Source organism: Thermobia domestica, chromosome 8 (genome assembly GCF_964235325.1).
Source record: "Thermobia domestica chromosome 8, izTheDome1.hap1.1, whole genome shotgun sequence".
In the NCBI taxonomy this organism is placed as follows: domain Eukaryota; kingdom Metazoa; phylum Arthropoda; class Insecta; order Zygentoma; family Lepismatidae; genus Thermobia; species Thermobia domestica.
In genome coordinates, this window is record NC_137461.1 from 7,603,461 (window position 1) to 7,629,782 (window position 26,322).

The window sequence follows — 26,322 nt, forward strand, 5'->3', positions numbered from 1 at the left end:
TGTATCCAGAGGTAGTAGGACTGATTTTTTCTCTCGAGCGCGGAGCAATGTAGGAAGCTGCAAGGCCGGATGTTATGGAGTGGAGCCTTGGGAACAGGTGTCGAAAGTCGCCTGCGTGCGTTAGTTGAGTGTGGTCCACTGTGTTAGTGACGTCCTGTTGTGACGCCTCGTCGTCAGTTGATGGAGCAAAATTTGGAGCAGCGGTACGCCATCAAGTTTTGCGTCAAACTGGGAAAATCAGCGACCGAAACCAAGGACATGCTTACGCAAGCCTACAAGGAGGAGGAGGATACCACGAGCCGCACAATTACTCCGTAAAAAGAAGGCCAGAATGTCGAAATCGAAAGTGAAATTTATGTTGATTGCATTTTTTTACCGTCGTGGCATTGTCCATAAGGAGGTTGTGACTCCTGGACAGAGTGTAAATGCAAAACGTTACGTGGAAGTGCTCACACGGCTGCGAAATCGGATCACACGCGTGCGACCAAACCTGGTGAGGTAATGCAAGCTGAACCATGACAGCGCTCCGTGCCACGGCGTGTGGATTATGAGGGATCGCCTGACCAAATTCGGCGTTTCACGTTGCCTCACCCCCCTACAGCCCTGCTGTGGCACCGCCGGACTTCTTCCTGTTCCCCCATATCAAGAGGCAGCTCAATGGGCATCGTTTCAACTTGGTGGAAGCGGTCCAAGCATCGACGACGAGGGCGCTAAACGGGATCTCAGAGGACGACTTCCAAAAGGCCTTCGCGACCTGGAAAGCTCGCTACCAGAAGTGTGTGAATGCCTAAGGGGCCTATTTTGAAGAGTATTAAGTCGATGTACCAAAATGTTCAATATTTGTTTTTTTTAAAAAAGTCAGTCCTACTACTTTTGTATACGACATTGTATTCTAAAATGTAACATTACATCCGACAATAATCTTACAAGTAAGGCCAGAGGTGAAGCACGTAACGACAAAAAGGAGGGCGAGTAAGCATGGAGTATAGCATACGGGAAAGTTTCTAGAAGGTGTGAAAACATACGAACTGGATTTGAGGAGAATAGCATTTTAATATTGTCATTCTGTGAAGAATACTTAGTATTGGGGCCTAAATTGAGAATCGAACTCTTGACTATAGGTTCTCCGTCTATCTAAATCTTAAGTTGGTTTCTCGCAGAATATTGCGGGAGATAGAGACAAACTTGGATTAAAGAGAATAGGAAACTGATAAAAGAGTGATAAAGAAGTTTTAATTTCATTACTCGTTCTTATAATGAGAATAAAGGATGTGCTTGAGAATCGAATCAGGTAAACTGAAACTATCAGATAAGGTAATATGAAAAGCACTTATATTATGATCTTTGAGGTAGGTGTAGGAAACCTCGAAGACTCCGCCTCCTCTGCGGCTTATGTAACTCTTAAGGCGAATGGCAAGTCTAGAACTAAGTATAGACTTGAAGTGATGTCAAGTGAACATTGGCGGTGCTTTTATGTAAAAAATCGGAATGCAATCCGCATGCCTTTCATATTTCCTTGTCTGGGAGTTCTGATAGAATAAAATAAGTTTTGGGCTTATTTCAATAAAGAGGACTAGATCCTGGAAACAACTCTGACTTAATTCATTCAATTCAGACAATTAATATTTTGTACTCAAGCCAGCTTTGAATTATTTACATAGGTTTTTACAAAGTTTAAATATTTACAATAATTTGGGGTTTTTAAAACTTGGTATACGACAATATATTATGGACATGGTCAAGTACATGAGTGGAAAAGCAAGGGGTAACGGCCCCCACCTTCCTCAACTGATCATTCAATGTATGGTGGTGTATTGGATTTTGCTGTACATTCATACAGGGGCGTACATTGTCTTAATTTTATGTCATCATCATCATAATCAAACATATGAGAATGAATGTCTGCATGTGTAGAACAGTTTATACACATCGGACGTTACGAGAAGAGGAGGTCCGAACCCTTCCCTCCATAGGCCTCTTTCTTCCATCTCTGCTTCAAGATGTCGTCTACAGACTGTCTATAGTATGTGATTGATTACTTGACTATGTATTATTACTGTAGCATTATCTTGACGTCTTGCTTCTCCGTTTCCTCAATTATATCATCATTATTACTTGCGCTACCCACCCCCTCCTGTGTCGTTACATGTTACGACTCTGTCCTCACTTGTCAGAGTATTGTTGAATGTAATGTCACATTGTAGTATATGTTTAACTGCGTTTCTATGCATATTTTCATCGAAGTCGCGACATATTTCGTCTCATTATCCACAATGTGTTGTGTTGAAAGTGGCCCCTACTCCTACCCTTAAGTACGGAACGGTTGCGATCAAGGGTTCATTCCGCCTATGGATTACCTCCATCACTAAAACAAATTGATTAACCATAGTGTCGTTCCACATTTCGTGTGACACCAGAACAAGTTCCCTTGTCAGTTTTTTGTTTCTGATTGTACAATCTAGGTTTGATCCCCAAGTGTTACAGGGGGTAATATTTTCGTCTTTCCGGACCTTATATCCCTTGTAATACAATGCAAAAACATAAACCTTCTGAGACCGAAGGTCTAACTTACTAGACAGAATGTAAGAATAATTCGAAATAGTTTCGTCATGATAGGTCCCTATATTCTCGGCACTTATATGAACATAAACCTTCGCAGAGTAAAACGAAAACCAGTGACTTTAAATTCAATTATATAGAGGTTTCTAACAAGCTATAAAAGGGATATAATATTTCAGTGCCTTAGGAAACAATTCAATACTAGTGACTTTCTCTTAAAATTTCTAGTAGCCGCTCCTGTTTCAGCAAAAGATATATCTAAAGGTACTGCCTACAAGCACTTGAACAGGCTTTTCCAGAAAATTTTATTCACAAGCTAAGGGACTGCAGTGGATCACAAGTTGTTAGACATATTGCACACGAGTCACATGTAATTACAGTTTTTTAATGTATTTTAATTTATTTTAGCAGTATTTGGCGAGTATATATTTGAATCACGCTCGATCCAAGCTATATGAGCTAAATACACAGTTCTGATTGTTTGAAATTATCTATTTCTTGGCACAGACCATATATATAGCACACGCCTGCTGCTCTCGGTCCTCGCGGCCAAGTGTGCTAACGAACGGGCTGTAATAAAAATCGCTTTTGGCATTATTTCAAACCCGGATCAAGAATTTTTATTTTTGTTTAATTTTCATAACACTTTTATCACAAAATAAGGTAAAAAGAAAACTACTTTGACCATGTACGTAATATATAATGCATAAAAGTGATTAACTTACGACACGAAAGATAGCTAAGCGAACGGCAGCAAGCGAAGGGTGTTAGAAACCCAGCAGGGCTCGTTTTCTTACACATTCACCCCCATTATAATACCACGTAACATTACGTCTCACTCGGGTGGTATAACTTCGAATCTCATCCCCTCCTTATGACCAAAAAGCAAATCTTTGGGGAGAAGCGCGTAAAAAAGCCATGCCTCATGTTCCTACGAAATGTAACCCAAACATAATATCTTTCTTATTTTTATCAACACACAAAGTAACAATTTACTTTTATTGCTATAAAAACAATACATGCACCAGAAGGTTTCGACAATTGCAAACTACAACCAACCAGATACGCGTATTTAGGTCCTATGGCTACGATCGAGCATCAAAAAATATACTTCAGGCGATGGGGACTTTAGGTTGTGTTCCTGGAAGTAATAATATGGCTCAACAATTTATATTCTTTTCATCTGCATTAATTCGATTTTTCTATTATTAAAAAAAACATACCAAAGGACAGAATGTATCGTAAGCTATAGATGTTACTCATCTGATAGTTATCAAAATTGGAATGGTGATAGAATTTTAGGATATTACTACATATCTGGAAGATTTTGGTGTACAAATCTTTGGCTCCTAAGTTATTGGAATTCAAATTTGGGGTTAGACTTCGTGAAAGGCTGATGTATGTGGTTCTTTCTTACGATCTGATCTTGACAAAATTTATTATGATTGTAAGTCATATACTGTTTAATAAAATAATAACATTACAGTTTAACGTTAAAATAATAACTCAAAAAATGTTTTGTCGTAAGTCATGCTTCCAACACGACTTACTTACAACAAAGTATGACTCACAACAAAGTTTTTTTGAGTTATTATTTTAACGTTAAACTGTAACGTTATTATTTTATTAAACAGTATATGCTTTGGAGTTATATTTAACAGAAGGGGTCTAGAAGCTCTTAAAAACTACAAAATTTACAGGAGAAATGGATGATGTAAGTACTTAGACCTAACATAACGAAACCAAATCTATCTTAGACTAACGTAAGCTAACCTGAACTTATCTAAATTAATCTAATATTAGTAGAAATAAGAGAAATGCTGTAATGTTTGGAAAATTATGCTGGAACTCTAAACTAATATAATCTAACATAAACTAATCTAATGTGAACAGAAATTACCAAAATTGTAATGTTCTGTTTCTTTAAAAAAATGCTGGACTCCTTCCGCTCAACATAAGCCATGCTTTGTCCAGAATTTGTTTTTTATTTTATACAAAAAGTTCCAAAGCTAGAATTAGTGGTATTTAACTGTATTAAACTATACGGCTAATTCTAGCACTCGACATGATTTAATAATCACAACCACTAAGTGGCGGCCTTGAAAGAAGACATGTAAAATATTAAAAGTAAATAACATTAATAGTAATGAAATATCAATATAAGATATGACCTGTGAGATTTCACAGGCAACAGATTGAGCATGTTGGCACTAGAGGTAGAAGAACTGAGCAAGAGAAACTTCGCGATCTATTAACGAAATTTAAGAGCCACAGTTAATTTCATTTGCATGTATTTTATTTTATATTGTACTGATACAACATTCATAGTAGGGTTATACCTAAGTACTTTGTAAATTGCTTCTCGGAAAAAGATGAAAGTCATCTTGACTATTTATGTAAAACAACTCATACATCTACTGTCTCTTCATAATTTAAAATACAGTTTAACTTGTTGATTTACTAACAAATTCCTGTTTTCACCTTCAACAGTTCTAATATTCAGAGTCAAGACACGGGTATTACACTGTTCTGTTAGATCTCCGAAGAAAACTGAGCAATGGAGTAATTGTCTTCCGGACTAGTATCAACCATCCCATGCAAACACTTTCCTTTTTTATTTAATAACACTAATAAGTAATGGAAAGTTGTTTAGACGAGTTTAGTACTAATAGTCAGAATGTTTTCATTAGTTATTAATGAACTCATAATTAAACAGATATTTTAATTTTTGTGGGTTAAATTAGAATCTGAAGCTTAGCCGAAATTATATTATTAAAGACTAGTCTTCGATTATGTAACATATTCGGACATAGGCTTTGTGTCCATAATATTATCCGACTTCCGAAAATGTTACTCGTTCATTCCCATTTTGAGAAGCTGAATTCAGTTTATAGTATTTGGAATAATACAGATGCATGGTATCAAATTGTGAAGCTAAACGCTTAATTTTTTTAGTTTTCAGGTTATGACAGTTATACTTAAATTTATGGTCCTCTGATGTGGACATATTGTTATAAGGATGCAAGTTACCTCATCTTTAAAATCCATCAAATATTGACATTTTGTTATTATAAAAAGAATTATTGATGTTCCGGTGCAAAATATAAGGGCATAAATTGAGCTCCTGTTACGGTAAAAATATATCACAATATAGTAGGGTGATATACAGTCGACTAAGAGCCATTGCTACCAATGAATGAGTACAACTGTTTCTGAAACTTAACCTTAGTTCACTGAAACAAGTGGCAAATATATGATCAATTGATAAACTCTCATTGAGGGCAGGGACATTAAAATTATTATTTTTTTCTTTACTAACAGTTCTCTTCAACAAAAGTTGGAATATTTTATCAGTATCTTTACCATTCATTCATCATTGGCAACAAATAAATTTCGAATAAAGAGGTTCTCTTGTATCTTAAAGATTCAGCAAACCAGTGAAGTGCTTTCGCTCAGGATCAATCTTCTAACAATACAAATAACTAGCCATATTGATTTTGTCAGAGTTTACTTTGTTCAATTCAATTTTTGGAGGGATGCATAGACCTTCCCTTCAGATTTTGGATCACATTTAAAAATTTGGTATACTAGTATAAGACAATGATATGCAAGTTCGATTCCTCCATCTCGTTCCCTCTTATGGTTAAATATTTAGAAACATTCAAAGTTCTGAAACATTTACTAAACATAATGGTTTTCAAAACATTTATGAAAAACTTTAAAAAGAAATACCTTCAAATTCTCTCTCTATTTGACAATCTACAATCTCGGAATCTCTTATAAAGGTAACCATAGAAGATTTGTCCCTTTTTGCGGAGATCTGTGTTCAATTGGCCCACGCATATTGAGTTTAATGCGAAAGGAGACAAAGTGAAGGCCAGTTGATGGTGTGTGTATATCCAACATACTACCTGATTTTGGAAGTTCAGTTACACCGTGAACTTGCATAAGGACAGGGTGAACAAGTGACCTCCACAGAGCGTCATAATGGCACGTATGCTGTACAAGTTCAAACCGGGATCAAACACCTTTCAAGAGGAGCCGAAGATTTACCGGGCCTTTGGTGAGGGTGTCATGATAACGCGGACAGTGCAACGATGATTTAACAAGTTTAAGTACGGTGACGGAACATTCGAAGATACACCACGTGCCGGAAGTCCAACACATGTAGAAAATGAAGATCTTGAGGCAGCACTTGAGGCAAAAGGTATGCAGACAAATGAGGAACTGAAACTAAAATTCAGTGTGAGTGAAGAAACCATTCGGCGGAACCACCATCATCTTGGGAAGCACTATAAGTTGAGTCGATGAGTCCCACATGATTTGGCTCCTAGACAAAAGCAACGCGAGGGAATACCTGTGTTCCTTTGCTGTCTGGTTTGAGGAAAGAGCCATTTCAGGAAGGTGTGTTGACATGTGATGAGAAGTTGGTTCGTACAAAGCTCCACGGCGTAGTCATCATTGGTTAGCACTCCATGAACCGGTTCCAAAAGAGTCGAAACCAGCATTGCACCAGAAGAAAGTCCTCCTATGTGTTTGGTGGATTGCTCGCGACATCTGTGTGTTTATGTTTTTTGGACTGCTACAAACTTCCCAGAGCTGTACTGTCAGCAGTTGAGCAGTGTTGAAGAAAAACTCAAAATTCAGAAGCCAAAACTTCTGAATCGCAAAGGAGTCCTACTGTTGCAGGAGAACGCTAAGACATACGGGAACAGGATGACCCGGGACATCATTCTCCACCTTGGATAGGAACCACTATTGCATCCGCCATACTCCCGAGACATTGCACCGCCCGATTATCACCTGTTCCATTCGTAGGACAGTCACCTTAGAGGACGCCAGTTCAAATCCCTAGTAGAGATGCAAAATGCACTTGATGCCATCTTCGCTTCACGGCCCCTCAAGTTCTACCTCGATGGAATCCATGGCCTTCCATAACGTTGGCAGAAGATCGTGGATGCTGATGGGGACTATTTTTGATCTTCCAGGTACGTCTTAGGTGACATCGATGTTAGAAGATGGTGGGTGAAAAAGCGATAGAACGTTCTTGTTTACCTTTATGATATTACGTTTAGGGTATTTTCCCCACAACTACATCAATATCATATCTACGCGAATTGCTTTCTCTAATTGTTCTTCGTTGACTGGATTATATTAGGATTTTTTTAAAACTGGGAATGCAAAACACCACTTGCCCGGTGGCGAGTGCGGAGAGTTTTTAGTATCACTATTATTTAATTTAAAGGTAAGTGAATGATTTCTATTGCGGAATGTCGGCTAGTAGCTTTTATCTTGGGCTAGTAGAATTCTGTTGCTAATTTGCTTTCCTGCTTTAAACTTAGAATCCTAATATAACTGAGTCATATCCAATTGGAGTAAGAGGAAGGGAAAAATCCATTCACTACATCAACATCAAAATTAAATTTCTTCAGTTGTAATGATGGCTTCTATGTCACAGATCTTTACGTAGACATCAAAATTCAGAAAATGTTAAGCAGAGTTTAAATAAGCTATGTTTTGAATAATTTTTTCTTCAATTTTTACATTCATGCTGACAGATAATTGGCGCATAACATAACTAAATAGCCTATTTACAGTACAACTGGTAAATCGTATCATGCAGTGTAACTCCTTAAGTCATTATTTTTGTACAGAGCACGATAAAACCATCTACCTTACGTAAATCATTTTAAGAAACAAAATTGCTACCCTAAATAGTAACGCACCTAAAGTGTTGAGAAATTTTGGTGCGGCGGTTGGAAGCAGATAAGCTACTAAAACAGTTGTTTTAAACGATTATGCTTCGCCTGTATATATGTTATGCTAAATTGTATTTAATTGAGCTGTATAACTAAAATACATAGAATTGATTAACAATTTCAATAACTACCTCACGTCGCCCTACTTGTATACTATACAGACAATAGAGATATCTAAAGAATTAACATTAGTAACATGAGCATACCTATAACTAAATGATTTGAAATATACTTATAAAAATTGAATATTACTTTGAAATCGAATCCTTTTTTATATATTGCGTTTTTATATATCAATATTTAACATTTCTCTCGTGGAAACAAGTTGAACGACTTATTGTCATATTATAGTAAATTTGCTAAACTCTACAATAATTTTGCAAATACGCGATTCGATGTTTGTGAAATAGGTGCTTTAACACACTTTTATTTTTGTATAAGTTTTGATATCACCACTGTATGAAATACTCTACAGGGATGCAAATAAGCAGTCGCCCCGGGCAAGTGGTTCATCGGTGCGGGCGAGTATTCAATATCATACCGAAGATAAGTAAATTATTTCTATTGTGAAATTTGGGCTAGTAGCTTTTTTCTTGGGCGAGTAAATTTTTTTTTCATATTTGCATCCCTGCATGTGTTGTTACGATCTGAGGTTGACTGCCAACGGAGCTCTCTCGTATAGTCAATAATAAAAAGAAACAAGATGAAAAATAAAATAAAATGAAATCTTTAAGTTTTACGTCCTACGCTTATGCCGGTTAGGCTTAAGGAGACGGTGATGATGAGAGATGAATGAAATGGTGGAATGAAGACAGTGGAAGGAAACGGGAGAACCCCGGGAAAAAACACGAGCACGGTGTTTGTCCACCACAAAGTCCACACAGCGCGAGCTGGGATCGAACCAGGGACCCCCAGCACCGGAGATGAACGCTCTGCCACTGAGCCACCGCGCCCCCCAGAAACAAGATGAGGCTAACTATGCTATTAAAAGACATTTTTCATTTGCATTATTTATTAACATTTATAAACTTTAGAAGAATGTTTATTTTGAGAAAGAGACGATAATTAATTAACAAACTTAATTTACATAATTGAAAATTTTCAGATAATAATTCGTGTAAACAAAACAAGATTGGTATTTTAAGTGAATTGGTCATTTTGATCACAGAAAGCTATATCTGAACTATAAATGAATTTCTTTAATTCCTTTAACTCTTTAATAGCCTAATATATATGATGGTTGCTCATGAAAGAATCAAATCAAGATAATAAGTATTAATTTTGAAGTACTAAGCTAAAGATACCATACTCGAATCTCTTCCTAAAAAAAAGTTCAAAAAATTTGATTTTTTTCTTGGTTCTACAACTACTGTTTCTTCTTGGTTTCGAGCTAGAGCCAAAAACATCTGTTCCAAAGTAGTTTCCGCAATGGTGTATTCCAATCCTTCAAAGTCATTCTTCATTTGCTCCATTTTAGAGAATAGTTCATGCCATTTAAAATCAGTGTTCAAAATTTGGTACTGCAGTAAACCCTATAAAATGAAATAAAGTTACTTCTATATCTTTTAACACATAATAATAATAATAATAATAATAATAATAATAATAATAATAATAATAATAATAATAATAATAATAATAATAATAATAATAATAATAATAATAACAGGGCTTAGAGTTGAACGGTATTCACCAGGTTATAGCATATCCTGATGATGTAAATCTAATAGGGGATGATAGGAGAACAATAGAAAGAAATGCAGAGATTTTATTAAATGCTTGTAGGGACATGGGTTTAGAAGTAAATGCAGAGAAAACTAAATACATGGAAGTGCTTCGGGACCGGAATACAGCAAATTATGGATGCGTTAAAATATTAAATAATATCTTTGATAAAGTGGATAGTTTCAAATATCTACGATCAATATTAACAGAGGAAAATCATATTCACGAAGAAATTAAATGTCGACTAAAAGCAGGGAATTCGTGTTACTATTCGGTTCAAAATCTCTTGTCGTCGCGAATTCTGTCGAGGAATTTGAAGCTTAAAATATACAAAACGATAATCATGCCTGTTGTTCTGTATGGCTGCGAAACATGGTCACTTACTCTGAGGGAAGAACATAGACTGAAAGTGTTTGAGAACAAGATTCTGAGACGAATATACGGACCTAAGAGGAACGGGAATGGGGAATGGCGGAAACTTCATAACGAGGAACTACATAATTTATACGGTTTACCCAACATTGTTAGGGTCGTCAAGTCTAAGAGGCTGAGGTGGGCGGGTCATGTAGTAGTTAGGGGTGTTCGATAAGGCTGAGGACCTATCGAACTTCGGGAGTGAAAATTTATCGAGTTGTTATCGGTTACTCGAAACCGTTCGAGTATTTGAAATTATCGAAGTTTCGGGTATTATCGACATTTCGAGTATTATCGAAATTTCGGGTATTATCGTCATTTCGAGTATTATCGAAGTTTCAAGTATTATCGAAATTTCGAGTATTATCGAGGTTTTGGGTATTATCGAAGGTTCTAGTATTATCGAATTTTCGGGTATTATCGAAAGTTCGAGTATTATCGAATTTTCGGTTATTATCGAAAGTTCGAGTATTATCGAAGTTTCGGGTATTATCAAATGTAGTGATGGACAGTTCGGTTCCTTCACCTCTGCAATGATTCCTTCTTGCAGCCAAACTAGTCAAAAGACTTTTATCATCTGATAAGTTATTGCAAAGTTGTATTTGTGAGGAGAAAGGAAAACGTACAGAAAAGTAACATTTCGGGAGTCTCGAACACTTCGAGTTTCTCGAACATTTCGGAAGTCTCGAACATTTCGGGAGTCTCGAAAGTTCGATAATTCGATAAAATTAAAATTCTTTATCGACGAAACGGTTTTGAAATTTTATCGAATTATTATCGATTACTCGATTATCAGAACAGCCCTAGTAGTAGTAACGCTCTCAAAGTCTTGACTGGAAGACCCATAGGAAAACGACCATTAGGAAGACGTAGGCGCAGATGGGAGGACAATATTAAGATGGATCTTGCAGAGATTTGAATACAAAGTAGAAGCTGGATCAAGTTAGCTAAGGATAGAAGTCAGTGGAGAGCTTTTGTGAATGCGTCATTGAACCTCCGGGTTCCATTGGCCACATAGTTAGTTAGTTAGTTAGTTAGCTAGTTAGTTAATAATAATAATAATAATAATAATAATAATAATAATAATAATAATAATAATAATAATAATAATAATAATAATAATAATAATATTGATTTCAGTGCCGCGAACAGCTTTTGGCAAAATACAACACGTGGTATGAGAAGACTACATTGAAATGGAATAATAATTCTAATAATAACAACAATAATAAAAATAAGAAAACAATAAAAAGATGATTATTAATATAAAACACAATGTCGATAAAGGTAATTTAAGCAGAAATGATTCGTTGTGAACGCTGTAAAAATTATTAAGCTTTCTATTTATCTAAAACAACGAAATGCTAAAAATAGCAGTCTTAAAATGACATTTTAACTTAATGTTTCAAAACGTCATTGCTTAACACTCTAATAGTTTATTCAAGGAACGTTCAGTACCTCATGTAAACAGATGCACCTGGTAATTGTTTCACTTTATTGGTTAAAGTGCCTTAGAACATCCATGCGGCAGAAGAAAATAGTCCATTGTCAAATAAGCTGTTTTTCAATGTTTTTGTTGCGTGTAAGGCTCATTACCAGAAATGCAATTTCCTTACAGTTATATAACAGAAACAACACGGTGTCTAAGAACTAAATTGAATTAATGCAATAATAGAGAATACGCAAGCGCAGAAAGTGGCTTTGACCCACCTTACGCACGAATCACGGTTTACAGTATGGCTGCCTGCGAGGAATATGTAAAACACCGACAGCGTACAAGCACATGCTTCTTGAAAGAAGCGCTGACCGATAGCCAATCATTCGATGACTGGCGGAGTAATACCATTCTGTAATGTTTACATCAGGATCAGAAGGTTCGTTGAATGAACTTTAGTTAGATCTTATAAAACATTTACTTGCTTAATACAATAAGTCCAAAATTAAAGGATCTGTTAATATTTTTAACATTTTACATTTTCAGTTCAGAACAAAAATCTTGTTATTTGTTATGTTACGACTGAGCACTTTAAAACCTATGTTTCGTAAACAGTATTTAATGATATAAACATTATCTAGCATTTCCTGCATGCATAGTCTGTCGGAATATTTTTTTCTATTCACAAGACTCTCGAAACCCCAATAATCATTCCAATATTCATAGCTATGTGAATAGGAGCTCAGTTTCATATTACAACATAGTCGAATAAAACATTTTTTCACAGATTCTATCTTGCTTATCAAAGTTCTACAAATGCTGCTGCAAATTACCGAACCAAATTCTAATCTTCATCTTACAACTAATTTATACAAATGTACATATATTTTAACTCTTTTAAATTCAGGATACTGTTTAAAAATAAAACATATTATCCTTTTAGTATAATAATAATAATAATAATAATAATAATGAAAATAATAATAATATGATAGGCATTAATAGTAACGTTTATGTAACTCTTCCTGATCTTGTTTACGACAAACACACACTCGTTTAACGTACGTTATCCTGGTTTGATTGCGCATTGACATTGAATGCATTATAACGACTTAATTCCAACTTGAACTGTAGATTCATGTCTCATCTAGACTCGGTGATAAAAATAAATGATATACTACAATTATGGATCTTGTTTGGATCGATTTTCAAGCGATTGAATTATAGAATATGTATTTTTTCAATTGTTATCTGCAGAATCATTACTCATTAAGAATTAATACACATTTACAAGGAAACCAAAAATTTCTTAATTTTTTGAAGTCTCATTATTCATATGCTCACAGAGAAGAAAATAAAGGACGCACGTGTCTGCCAAGTGATCGGGAGTTAGTTTGATCTTCGACCTTTCAGGTAATTTTCATCAGCATGCCAAAGACATTTAGATAGAAGGTCGTGAACGAATACATGACCAGGCATTAGCTTCAGAAATTCCGTTCACTAGATGTGAGACTTTTGGATAAAATTTTCAGTGGACGTCCCCATGAGGTAACGACGAGGCCATCAAGAATGACAGTGGTCCAACATGAACTTGCAGAAACGTTCTATGCTTCCACTGAAACAGTCGGACTACCTTGCATTGGACAGGGATGTCGTGCAAGTGAAACAAGTGGCTAGTCATTGTTGGCAGCAACGAGTCATTGTTGGCAATAACGAGTGACAACTTGATTGCCTTTGGTCACTGTGTACCTGAATGTATCCATCTTTGATCGCGTGCTCACTGGCAAGGACACTCCCAAGGGCCTCAGACATCGATTGTCGCCACGTGACCCTGTTTCTGAAACCTAAAGACCATGTCTGCGGCCACGAATGGTTACATGGTGGAATTGTTGGCAAGTGGAGCATTGCGAGTTCCTTCCATCTGATCACACTTTCACTGCTGATTTTTACTCTCGACAATTGCAAAGAGTGCGCCCTTGCATTAGGGCAGAAGGAGCCGGCATTAGTGAATCGAAAGGTTTGCTGCTCCTGCACGACAATGTCAAGCCACATGTAGCAATGATTACTCGGGAGATCATTTACCAACTTGGCTTGGTGACATTGTGAGATGCACCATATTCACCGGACCTTGCGCTAAATATTACCGACTGTTTCATTCTCTCGACAACCACCTCCATGCAACATCTTTGGCAAATGATGGAGATGTCTAGAACGCACTCACCGATTTCTTTGCATCCACAACCGCTGAGTTTTATCACCAGAGTGTTGTGTAACTGGAGGAACATTGACAAAAAATTTGGTGCAAGTAAGAGATTACTTCGAAACTTAAAAGTACGTACAGTCCTCTGTATTGTTCTTTATTTTGGTACTGCATTAGAACGGGAAGAACATTTGGTTACCTGGTAACTTGATGAGAAATGCTGGATCCATGCTTTCTCAGCTCCGCTCCTACCAGAATAAGAACCCAGCAAACTGAAACTTATATTAATCTAATCGTAATGCAAAATGTTACAAAACGTATCTACATCAATGTATACACATTCAGTGCTGACAGAAACATGCACATCCCTCTACTAATGAAAGATGTATTTCACACAAGCGGTTTAATTGCCAGTTAAACGTATTTTTAAAGGCTAACCATTAATATATCTTTAGAAGACGTTTTTTCAGTTTTGAATCTATTTCCTAGTGTAACACATACTTGTTGGAAACATATTCTTAATAGTCTTTTAGTTAGTTCATTATGCTATAATGCTTATTTTTCTAAAATAAATCGTGTTATTTTGATGAATTATCTCGATTTTAATTATTTTCGAAGATATACCTCAATGATAAGCTCAACTCCTGCGTAGATATTTCAAGACAAAATTGACAACGATAGCATATTAGCTGTGAAACACGAAAAAGTCCCGGAAATATTATAGTTCTTTTCTCATATGTCCGTGTTTAAAAATTTTAAAAATTTCCGGATACCTTAGTTTCTTTTACTGCATTAGTATTGAATGTTTTATCAATAGTAATGAAACTGCAAAGAATTGGTGTAATATACTTATTCTTAAATATTCTTACCACGTGACAACACAGTGAATGCAGATAAAATATTTCATTTTGAAAATTAAAAATACATACCATATGTTCGTCCTGTAAGACACATGGGGCAAATTCTGTTCGAATTTTTTCATCAATAGTGTCAATTATTTCTCTAGTTGCAGACTTGTCACATTTCACCAATAGCTGAAACCCTTGATTATATCTGCTTTTTAAATCCCCAATATTACCCAAGCATTTAAAGCTTCCTCTCAGCATTATTGCCAACCTATCACACAGATTTTGACATTCGTCCATGCTAAAAATAATCAAAAAAATCAAGATATATATTTAGTAGTTTATTTCCAGTATTTATATAAGCGTAATTCAGACAATGCTTTTAACTTAAAAGAATAATCTAATCTAATTTTAGTTTTAATTTTAGCTCTAGCTTTAATGATTAATGATTCACTCTTTGTTTCAGTAGTTTTTATTTGAACATTACTAATATACCAAAATATTTAAAATGTGTGTTTACTTTTTAATTAAGAAATAAATATACACGTACTCGGCTGCTAATATAAAAAATGGACATTTATTTCATTTCTTGAAACGGAGTTGAAATTTGTACTAGTTAATAAAATTCCACGGAATTTTGTGGTAAGAAAAAATGACCGAACTGATACACTCTTTTATTGAATTTTAGTGATTTTTTTAGGAGTTGGCGACACACTTCCAATATCGATCCCTATTCCTGTTCCGATTCCGATTGAAGTGCCAGTTCTGGTTTCGATTACACACACATAACCTCTATTGAACACAAAGCAGATGCAGCCAATGAACATCTATTGAGCATAGCAAAAATAACAGAGTACGGACTACTACGAACATGTACTCTAACTTGTATTTAACATAGCAGAAATTTGTTGTTTTTATGACATCTTTTCTGTACCCGTGGCAACACTGAATATTTGGTTGTTCTTTCTTTTCTGGCAACATTGCCCAGCTCCGGTTCCGATTCCAATTAAACACAAGCATAGTTTTTTTTTTAACATCGGACTGTGAACACATATTCCAACTGCTATTGAACATAGCAGAAATTACACCTAGTCTAGAAAGACTAAACGACTATGACATTGACGACGTTTATGTACCCTTGAGAACACTTCTTATTTTGCTGTTGTATCTTGATCAATTTTTAGTGATTTTTGAGTTAGCAACACTGCTTACTTCCGGTTAAAATTTCGGTTATATCCACAAGCATTGTTTTTGACATATGACTATGAACACATATTCCAAAATTTTAAATTTAAAAATGTCGCACCATAACTATATAGGACATCTAAATTTATTCTTTTGTTTACTAAAATAGCACAAAATTTCTTCGTGGCATAAAACGTAAAAATTCTAAGCTAGTTAAAATAACCCTTCTTTGCATATTTAATTAATACATTTTCTTGTTAGTACATAAATATATAAATTTGAATATATTGCAACCCAACTAAATAGGACATTAACAATTTAAAAAAAATCTTCTTTGTTTATTTAAAGGTTACACAATTCTAAGTTAGTTAAAATTCGAATTTATAACTGCCTCAATATATATATTCAAAACAATCAAATTTTCAAAACTGGTTTCCCTTTGTTTATTAAATAATACAATTTTGAGTTAAAAATTCGCATCATAAAATTCTGAAATAACCTTTCTTTGCTTATTTGAATGTCACACAAAGGTACAGAATTCTAGGCTAGTTAAAATTCAAATTTTAAAAATGTCGCTCTACAAAAATTGGTCTACATATTTTTCATGGCCTTCCTTCTTGTTTAGATTATAAAAATGGAATAAAAATAGACCAAAATTTTGAGTTAAATTTTGAGTTAGAAATTCGCACTTCAAAAATTTTAAAATGCCCCTTCGTTGTTTATTTAAATAATGCAATTTGTACTGGTAAATACATAAATATAGAAAATAGTAAAAAATTCAAATTTGAAAATGTTGCCTAAGAACTAAAAAGACCATCCAAATTTTAAAATAATTCTCATTCGTTTATTTAATTAGTACACATTTTCTTGGTCGTACAAAGAAATATAAATTTAAAAAAAATGCAGTACAAACATTTAAAGTAGCTAAATTTTTGAAATAGCTCATCATTGTTTATTAAATTTAAAAACATTACACAAGTACTAAATGAGCACACAAAGTTTAATATAAATCTTTTTGTACAAATTTATGAGCTAGTTAAATTTCGTATTTTAAAATGGCCAATGTTTGCTTAATTAAATAATACATTTTTACTAGTTGGTACGTAAAGATACAAAATGGTACAATATTCAAATTTGGAAAATGATGTAGCAAAACTAAATAGTTTTCCTTTGTTTATTTAAATGGTACAAAATTGTGAGCTAGTTGAAGTTTTACATTTAAAAATATTGCACTATAAATAACTGGCCCCATATTTAAGTAACTTCTAATTATGGGGCATAAATTGCATTGGTTGCTATTTAAATTTCGTGGTCAGCGTTTTTTTTTAAATAGGAAAATGGTTCATTGTCTACTATGTCGGTTACATGAAATACAGGTATTCGGTTTTTAATGCCCCCCCACCAAATATAAAAAGAGCTATAATTTTTTGTAATGATTATATAAATTCTGCTATATTAAATATTGGTCGTTAAAAGGGATATTTTTTTGTGTAATATCTGATACAATAGAAAAAGTATGCAGCATTAACGCCGTTCATATGACATGACATTACGGTTCTCCTATGGTAAACAGAACTCTATAGAAGTGCAATTTTCTTGGTAAACACATCGTGAAAGCACACAAAAGAAACACATTAAACCTGGTATCAAGAAGCGTCACCGAATGAAACTACTTGTGTTGTCTCTGCAAATCGCAACCAGAACTTTAATGCTACAGCGCATGCATAAGTGACTTCACTCTACAACGGTGCCAGCCAAATATAAAAATCACCAAAATTGATCCAGAAAAAGTAATCAGTCATAGAGCCGGAGTGGCAGTTGGAATTGGAACCGGAACTATGACCCCACTCTACAATGTTGACAACCCAATATAAAAATCACTAAAATTGATGCAGAAAAAATAGCCCTAGAAAACGAGTATCCCATGTTTAATAGGGGTTAAAAAAATAACTGGTAATAAAAAACAACATGTACAATGTTGCCAAATGTACAAAAATTATAGAAAGGAATGACAAAAATGGCCGTAAAAGGCTAACAAAACGCCTCCACTGTCATACTCGTTTAGCGTTTCTAGACTGAGTGTAATTTCTGGTATGCTCAATAGAAGCTGGAATATGTATTCAGAGCCCTATGTTAAAGAAACAATGCTTGTATGTAGTCGGAATCGGAACCGGAGTTGGAATCGGAAGTGAAACTGAGCAATGTTGTCGGAAAAAGTAGTCATAATGTAGAGGAATGTATTAGTTCGCTTGCTAAGGCCAAATATGTAAGAAAAAATGAAGGGAAGAAAGCTTTTTTTGAACTGCACTTGAGTCCCTATAGCCGTAAGCTCATAGCATTCGCCGTACAAGATAATTCCCGAACTCCAATGGATATCTGTGTTGGAGTACAAGCGCTTATGAGGGCCTTAGATAATATCCTGGGAGACCTGCCTGGAGACGGGGTAGAATACTAAGCAGATCACATTGTGGCTTTTCGTTCTACTGTCCAAGAACATAATCAGTTGTTGGAGGGAGTCTTCTACCGTTTTGCAAAGAGAGGTCTAACCTTCTCACCAGATAAATGTTTACTTTTGAGGAGTAGTAATAATTTTTTGTGGTTTCATGTTAAAGATGGTGAGATATCTTCGTTACCAGTTAGGCTACAAGCCATACAAGGTCTCCGTCCTCTGTAAGTGGCCGTGGGGTGTGTAAAATGTTAGGACTTATAAACTTCTATGCTTCTGCGATAATTATGCAGGTATCGAAGAATCGATGCACCGATTAAGATCGCCGAAATTGAAGTTTCAGTGGGGTCCGTTGCAGGATGAGAGTCTTGCGCAAATAAAATAGGCTTTTGCTGAAAAAAAAATGCGAATTCCTAACATGAGTAGATGCTTTTACTTGCTACAAGTGTAGATAGGCTACAAGAATTATCAGGTAGATGTTCTTTCCAGGATTTATGAGATAAATCCAAATGATATTGATGTTGGTCCTTGTCCTATTAATGACTCTGAGGGGTATATGCATAGTCTGTGGACTTTACCGCTAGCACATGAAGATGTTAAACACTATAAGTAATCAGAGGCAGATACTAAAGATTTTTATGAGATGGTAAAGAGCCATGGAGGAAAGCATCAGCAATATAACTTAATGAGAGATACGCTATATATAAAAGTCATGGCCAAGGTATACCTTATAAAATACTTGTTTCGCGTATATTGAGCTATTATCACACCTTATTACCTAATGGAGAGCACTTAGGTTTATTGAAAGTGTGAAAACGATTTGTAAATATTTTTCTTGGTCGAATATATTCAATGAAGTTCGGGACTTCGTCCGTTCATGCCTCAGTTTCTATTAGTGAAGGCACGAAATAACCTTCCTCAAGGACAACTAATTTCGGAATATTGTAAGAAATTAACGCCATTATTACGCAGACTTTTCAGGCCCATTGCTTCCCAATACTGGATACCAGTATATCCTTCTGTGTATAAATAACGCGAATCGTTACCTGAACTTAGTTCGTTAGTTAAGGCGTTGTATCACATTTTCTGTAAGTATGGATTTATTAGAGCCATTTCCACTGACCGTTGCCTTTGTTTCTCATTGGCTTTTTTAGACAATTTTTGTTTTTAATGGGATAAACCACATACACTGTTCTATGTATTTTCCGAGAGAGTATCAATCAATCATCTACTAACACTTTTTCCATCATCATTTTATATCATCTTCATTGAAAAATGTGTTCGGTACTACTGAAATCTTGCTAAATGATTTAATTTGTTTATTTAAATGAAAATTGGTCACTAACGAAAAATTTATTTAAGTAAATTTTTTCATATAAGTAGGGTATGTGTGACGTAATGGATTCTCACGAATATAGTAATGGGGAATTGTGTGATATACAGGTATATACATACATACATACATACATACATACATATATATATATATATATATATATATATATATTAAGGATTTATTAGGAAGTAGATGGTGCCATCTTCTATCTTATGAGGACATACGATCTTATTCTCCCTTTGCCCTTTCCATCCTAACTTTCTGGTCTCAAAAAAGTCTGTAACGAATTGAGAATTTATATTGAAAAATATGGTACCAGCTGGTAGTGTAAAATGACGAGGCCTTCGTGATCTAAAATCCGTATGGTAATTAGTTGCTTTCGAACACGGAATACAAGCCATGGATCAACTGACGTCGATCGTCAGTTGGTCAATGTTTAAGGTACGTAGTGTTTGTTTCTTTAAGCTTTGTTAAATTAAATTATTATTTTTTGTGTGAAAAATGGTGAGAAATTTTGTCAGAGGATTTTTCGTAAGTATATTCAATGTATTTGAAAGGTGATTATTCAAGGATTGACATATTAGATACGAGCAAGTGTAAAATGTTGCTATTGAAAATTTGACTTATTAAGACGAGAAAAATAAAGTTTGCTGTTGGCCATGTTGGAATAGCACTTTATAAAAAATGTATTCTAGGCTGCTCCATCGGGAACTGTAAGATTTTTTATTAATTATCCAATTGTAAATTTTTGTGTACTATTAGAATTTATTCGTTATTTTTTCAGTATTTATAATAAATTATTTGTCCTTTTTAATTGAAATAGTAGTGTTGTCATTGCTAAGTAACTTCCTTGAACAACTTAATTAATTTTTGGCTTAAGTTGTGTATATTAAAAGTGAGAGTAAAGCATTTACATTATCTGGGTGCGCTACGCGGCCTTTCAATATAGTACCGGCGAAAACTCTTCCCTGTTTTTCAGGATTATTTCCCCGGATGACAGGTCTGTATTTTGAGAGCTAAGTATGTACTGTTTTCCTATTGTTTCAAGTACGGATTTAGGCCGGGGGTGGTCATCCGGAAAGAAAGGGATTAAGAGTGTTTCGTCACAGTACATACATTCGCACCAACGACTTCGCATACAACTTAAGAAATAGAGGAAAATTATGATAAAATAGAAGATTATATAAAAAGGGAGAAGAGGGTGCATAGTTGATTGTAATAGGATATATCAACGCCGTTCTGGAAAAAAAAGCTATGAAAATAATTAAAATGGTGAGGAACTCTTCAGTTTCCGTAAACAGAATTAACTAGTAATTGGAAATATGTAATTTAATCAGCACAAAAGAAGAAGATGTACGGGAAAATACTCAATAGACGATCGAAGATATCATACAGACTATGTTATGATTCAGGACCGATATCAAAATAGCGTGAAGAATGCGAAGACACTTCCAGCGGATATTTTCACTTATCACAACCGAAGTCCACATTCAACTCAAAAATGTGTAGGCAGAAGGAAATATACAAGATGTTGAATATTAAAAAAAAATTGAAAATCGGGAAGTAAGAAATCTTTCTGTTAAAACATTCAAACAAAAGTATTTAACCAAAGAGATGTTATTTGCAAGTAGTAATAGATTGTATGAGTATATTAAACTATGTATTTCATCAGAGTGGAGTAGAAGTATTAAGTTAGCGCGAACAAGAACAGCTAAGACACCATTCGTTACGGAACAGATAATGAGGGAAAGGAAGACGTGGAAATATGTTGATGCAGAAGAGAGCAGAAAAGTGTTCAGGAAGTTAAATTTTAAGTTACTAAGAGAAACAAACAGATTAAGGAAATAGTTTTACAAAAGAAAATACCTGGACATAGAATAATTAGAAAGAGTTGGTAAATATGAGGAAATCTACAAGGAGATAAAAATATAAAGAACTCCGGAAGAAACAAAGGGGTATTACAAAGTCAGCAGAAAGTAAGAGTCCAGTTCATCACCGAGAGGAGTCATGTTTTGTGAGTCTATCTTACATAATCTGAAACCACTCACGTGACTGATATAGTGAATTGGATTACATTTCAAACTCGGGACATGAATCATAAGTGTAACGAAAATCTTGAATATTTTAGTGTTAGCAGTTTGTAGGTTTTGAATAATGCAAGTCATAATGGAAATTATCTTTTAACATTACCCATTTGAAATATATTTTCGTACTTTCACTAAAAAGAAAATTGTACGCATATATTGAGTAAGTTACAATGTTAATCTTATTTTATTCCATATGTCCAACATTTTCCTTTCTGTCTGTTTGCATAGTACGAAATTTCAATGCGCCTCATATATTACTTATAAGTGACAAAAGCGCATCAAGTCAATTATACTACCGTTTTATGGTCCAACCCTTACAATATTCTTACAACTTAAACCTTTAGAGCATATATGCAAAGTTTGTTTTGAAATTGAAAAGCAGCATGTCGTTTCTAGTTCGGACATAGAAGATCACCCTTGCGTATCAGCTAAGATACCCTTTCACTAATGAAGTTTTGAATTTCCCGATGTCATTGTAAGCCAGCGTTGGATTCTGTTTTACTTGCTGCACGCGGAGTTATGCCATTTTGTTATCTTTGAGCTTTCTTTCCTCGTTTAGGTGGACAGGTTTAGTACTATTGATTTTATCTGTGTTAGATAGAAGTATGCTGACAATTCGTCGCGTTTTACTGATTTTATCTGGTTTTATTGGACTTTGGAGATGTCAACTCGCCACTTTGCAAACACCATATATGCAAATATTATAAAATGTTCCATAGACCCCATAATATTTGCATTATTTTTTAAATCCTGTGTTTTCTACACCGAAACAGCTCCAAATTTTTAAAAAAATCGCAAAAAATGCGTATTAAAAGCTTAAGATAAAAGCGTTTTATTTAGTGCATTTTAAAACTGTTGGGATGTAGTATGGGCAGGAAGTTACATGAAATTGTACACATGCCATTAAGTAGCTGTTGTTAGAAAAATAATTGTGTTGTTGTTAAAAAGAGAGAATCACTAGATTACGAAGTAAGTAATGGTCGTACTTGTGAGTTGAGATTATTTAATATGTTTAGTTAGAAGCCGTAGCGATTGTATATCCACAAAATAATAGTTGGATAGTTCTTGTGAAGAAGTGTATACCAATAAGAAGTATAGAAATAAAAGTGATCATTGGTACTTAAGTGTGTTATTGATCTGGATAAGTTTGCAGTAATACATTAGTCACTATTGAGGTGTGTTTATATTTCTTTTAGTAAGAATATAGAATTTTACAAAGACATTAGAGTAAAGTTATTTTCGCATATAACTTGAACTTTTCCTTTGTTACGTCACTTGAGTTTTTATAAATTAGATTGTGTTATGTAATCTGAAAATTGATAAGTGTACGAAATTTAACAATACATTTTTTCTTCGATTTGCTGCTCCCACTCTTTGGCAGCAATCGATGCAATTACTATCCAACGTTACAATTAGCTTACCCTGGAAAACATCAAGCACCGGTTTTACAGTATCTTTGTTGGGCACCTGGGGTAGTCCATGAAGAAGAAGAAATTTCCGCCTGCTGTATTGTTCCAAGTTGTCAATTTGGTTTTGTTGTTTGTGAAGCTTAGAGTCGAAGTTCTCGATTACTGTTCGCAATTCTTCAACCTCGGTTTTCAAGGCTTGAATCTCTTTTGACAATTCATTCCTTCATTTGATCATCAAGCGTATTTTCCGATTTCATAGTACCTGGTGTCGACGGTATTTCTCGATGTAATTCCTGCGACACTCGTTTACTCTAATTTCTGAAGTCATTTTTCTAACATCTCGCACCTATTGTTAACATAGTATTAGAAACTGTTTTTGATTTTGGAGGGATCATTATCATGGTGGTTGGCAACAGTGCTTAAGTAGGCTTCAATGCACGCACACACGAAGATCTCAGGCTGTTCTGTTCATCACATTTAGAAATATCAGTGCATGCTAATATTAGGATAATAAGACCAATTAGGATGTTGATCAATTAATGGAAAAAGGCAGACGTCATTTGACCAAAGGCAGTACACATCAGAATCGAGGTTATTAATGCATTTACCACAATAATTACATCAGGAGAAAAACGACGTTACTCAAGACTTAAGCACAACGAAATCTTGCTTTTAGATGACAATTTAAGTAATTTGACAAGTTTTACCAGCACAAGCCACATGGTTGGGGATTAAGAGCAACACGTCAGTAGACTCATATTTACTTAATAAAATAGATCCCTGTACTCACCCGCATAACCAATTTGGTAATAGTGCCTCATAAGAGACGATTAAAAGGCCAAAACCCTCCAAATTTGAATTTTAATCATTTCTACTCACAAAATGGAGCTTGATGGAACAATCAAACTTACACAAACATATACATACCCTGACCTCTTCAATCATATCAAGTTTTTATTTGTGGTCAGTTTCCCAAATAAAATATATGGTCTTATACACTTCAACTCCGGAAGTTGGCCTTCTGGCCTACGGACATGGGTCCTGATTGAAAGGCCTGAGGACACAAATATGAAATCCCTTCTTACTTCAGTGACATTATTTCTTTCGTTCTTGCATGAATGACAGTTTTAAAGAAATATTACAACGTTCGAAGTAGCATCTTCCTTCACATTCGAGGAGTTAGCTGTATTTTAATTTCGTACTTAGGTAGTTGCATATTTCATAACGTGTATAGAGTGTATGTTATTAGTTTAAAATATTTACTTAAACTCAAAAAGATAGTGTAATAACCACATTGAAACCACGCTGTTAAATTTGAGGCCGTCAGTAGTACTACATGTACTGCTCGGTCCTTCTAGGATTAAAATATTGAGAACATATTTCTTATTCTACCACGCTGTATCTAGTTTAACTAGATTCCAGACTTACCTGTGAGAGCAAAGTACTATTGACTTCCCTATATCCTTTTTCCTTTGAATTGTTTTCCAAATGTTAGCTCTAGCCACTGGATCTATTCCATTGGTTGGTTCGTCAAGGAGAATTACTATTGGGTTTCCTAACATGCTCATAGCTGTCTGCAACTTTCTTTTCGTACCACCACTGTAGTTTTTACATCGCTTTTCGGCAACGTCCTTCATATCTGCAAGTAAAACAAAGTACGATATCAATATGGGTCTTGAAAACAATCATTACCAATTCTTAAATTCATTTGAAAAATGAATTTGGATATGCTACATAATAGTTCTAATTTTGTGGCATAAATAAACAGTTGACAATTGCGCAATCTAAGAAATATCTTCGACTTTGTAAATTAAATTAACTAATGGTACTCATGAGATATTTCATAACATTATTGTTCTTCCCATATGAAGTTTAACATATATATTTAAATTCGGAGATATATGAAATGTGGATTCTCAGTTTAAGGCGGAACGCAAATTATGAGAATGATGTCACTGCCATACATCCACAGGAATCGAAATAGGGGCCACGATAACAAAAGGTGCACGAAATACATTAGACCATCTGGATTATATATAGCATAAATAAAATTGACAAACATTATCACTAATGTCATAGTATCACTAACGCCTCGCCAATGGAGTAAAAACTAATGTGTTTCCACTGTTCCATGTTCTAAATACCACTGTTCCATGTTCTAAATAATTGTGTACCCTGAACAATAAAATTTATGCTAGAGGATAGCTTGATTGCAAAGTATGAAGCGAATCATTCATATGCAGACTATTACTATATTACTGTGCGGTTTAGTGATTTACACATGTTCTGTATATTGTTTCTATCATTTGATCAATTTGTTAAATGCCTTTGTATTTGCTTTCCATGCGTAAATTATTTTTAGTTGTGAAATACGTATTTCAATCTTGAACATTCCGTTCCAATACTAATTTGCAAAGAAACCGAAAAAATAACTCTATCCTTCCATTTAATTTACGAAGAGTAATAGTTCCTGAAATTTATATTATTGAGAATCGTGTAACATTTCTTGTATAATTGATATCATCGTACATAGTAATAGTTATGCAAGTCTGTTTAATGTATGAAATACATGTTGCTTCTTATAGAATCCGCTTATAATATGTACTTTCCTAACATTGCTAGGGTTAAGAACATAGTAAAATTCTGTTACTAAACATTGCGTACATGTCAATATAATTTCATTTCTCTACATTTTTAATGTATGAATAGGCGATTCTTAGTGTTTATTCGGATTATAATTATATTAATTATGAACAATACCAAGCAGAACTAAACACAAATATTTTTTCACTCCAATCCTGAGTTTTCTAAAGCATTTTATCTATTCTGAATCACTTACATGTTCCCTTAGATGAATAATTTGTACGAAATCTTTATTAGAACTAATTTAGGTGAATTGAAAACAGAAAATAATGCACTTTA

General features: G+C 34.6%; 1 protein-coding gene across 4 annotated transcripts in view; it reads right to left on the minus strand.

Annotated features, from left to right (window-relative positions):
* Nucleotides 1-9,380: 9,380 nt before the first annotated feature.
* The window catches only part of LOC145692671 (phospholipid-transporting ATPase ABCA3-like), a 354,108-nt gene continuing 337,166 nt past the window's right edge, over nt 9,381-26,322 (minus strand). For all 4 annotated transcript variants that reach the window (XM_081768050.1, XM_081768051.1, XM_081768048.1 and 1 more), the window contains 3 exons: nt 24,829-25,039; nt 15,022-15,238; nt 9,381-9,850 (listed from right to left, as the gene is read on the minus strand). In XM_081768050.1, the coding sequence (XP_081624176.1) occupies nt 9,608-9,850; nt 15,022-15,238; nt 24,829-25,039 (671 nt within the window). In that variant the 3' untranslated portion in view covers nt 9,381-9,607. The remainder of the gene's footprint in view (nt 9,851-15,021; nt 15,239-24,828; nt 25,040-26,322) is intronic.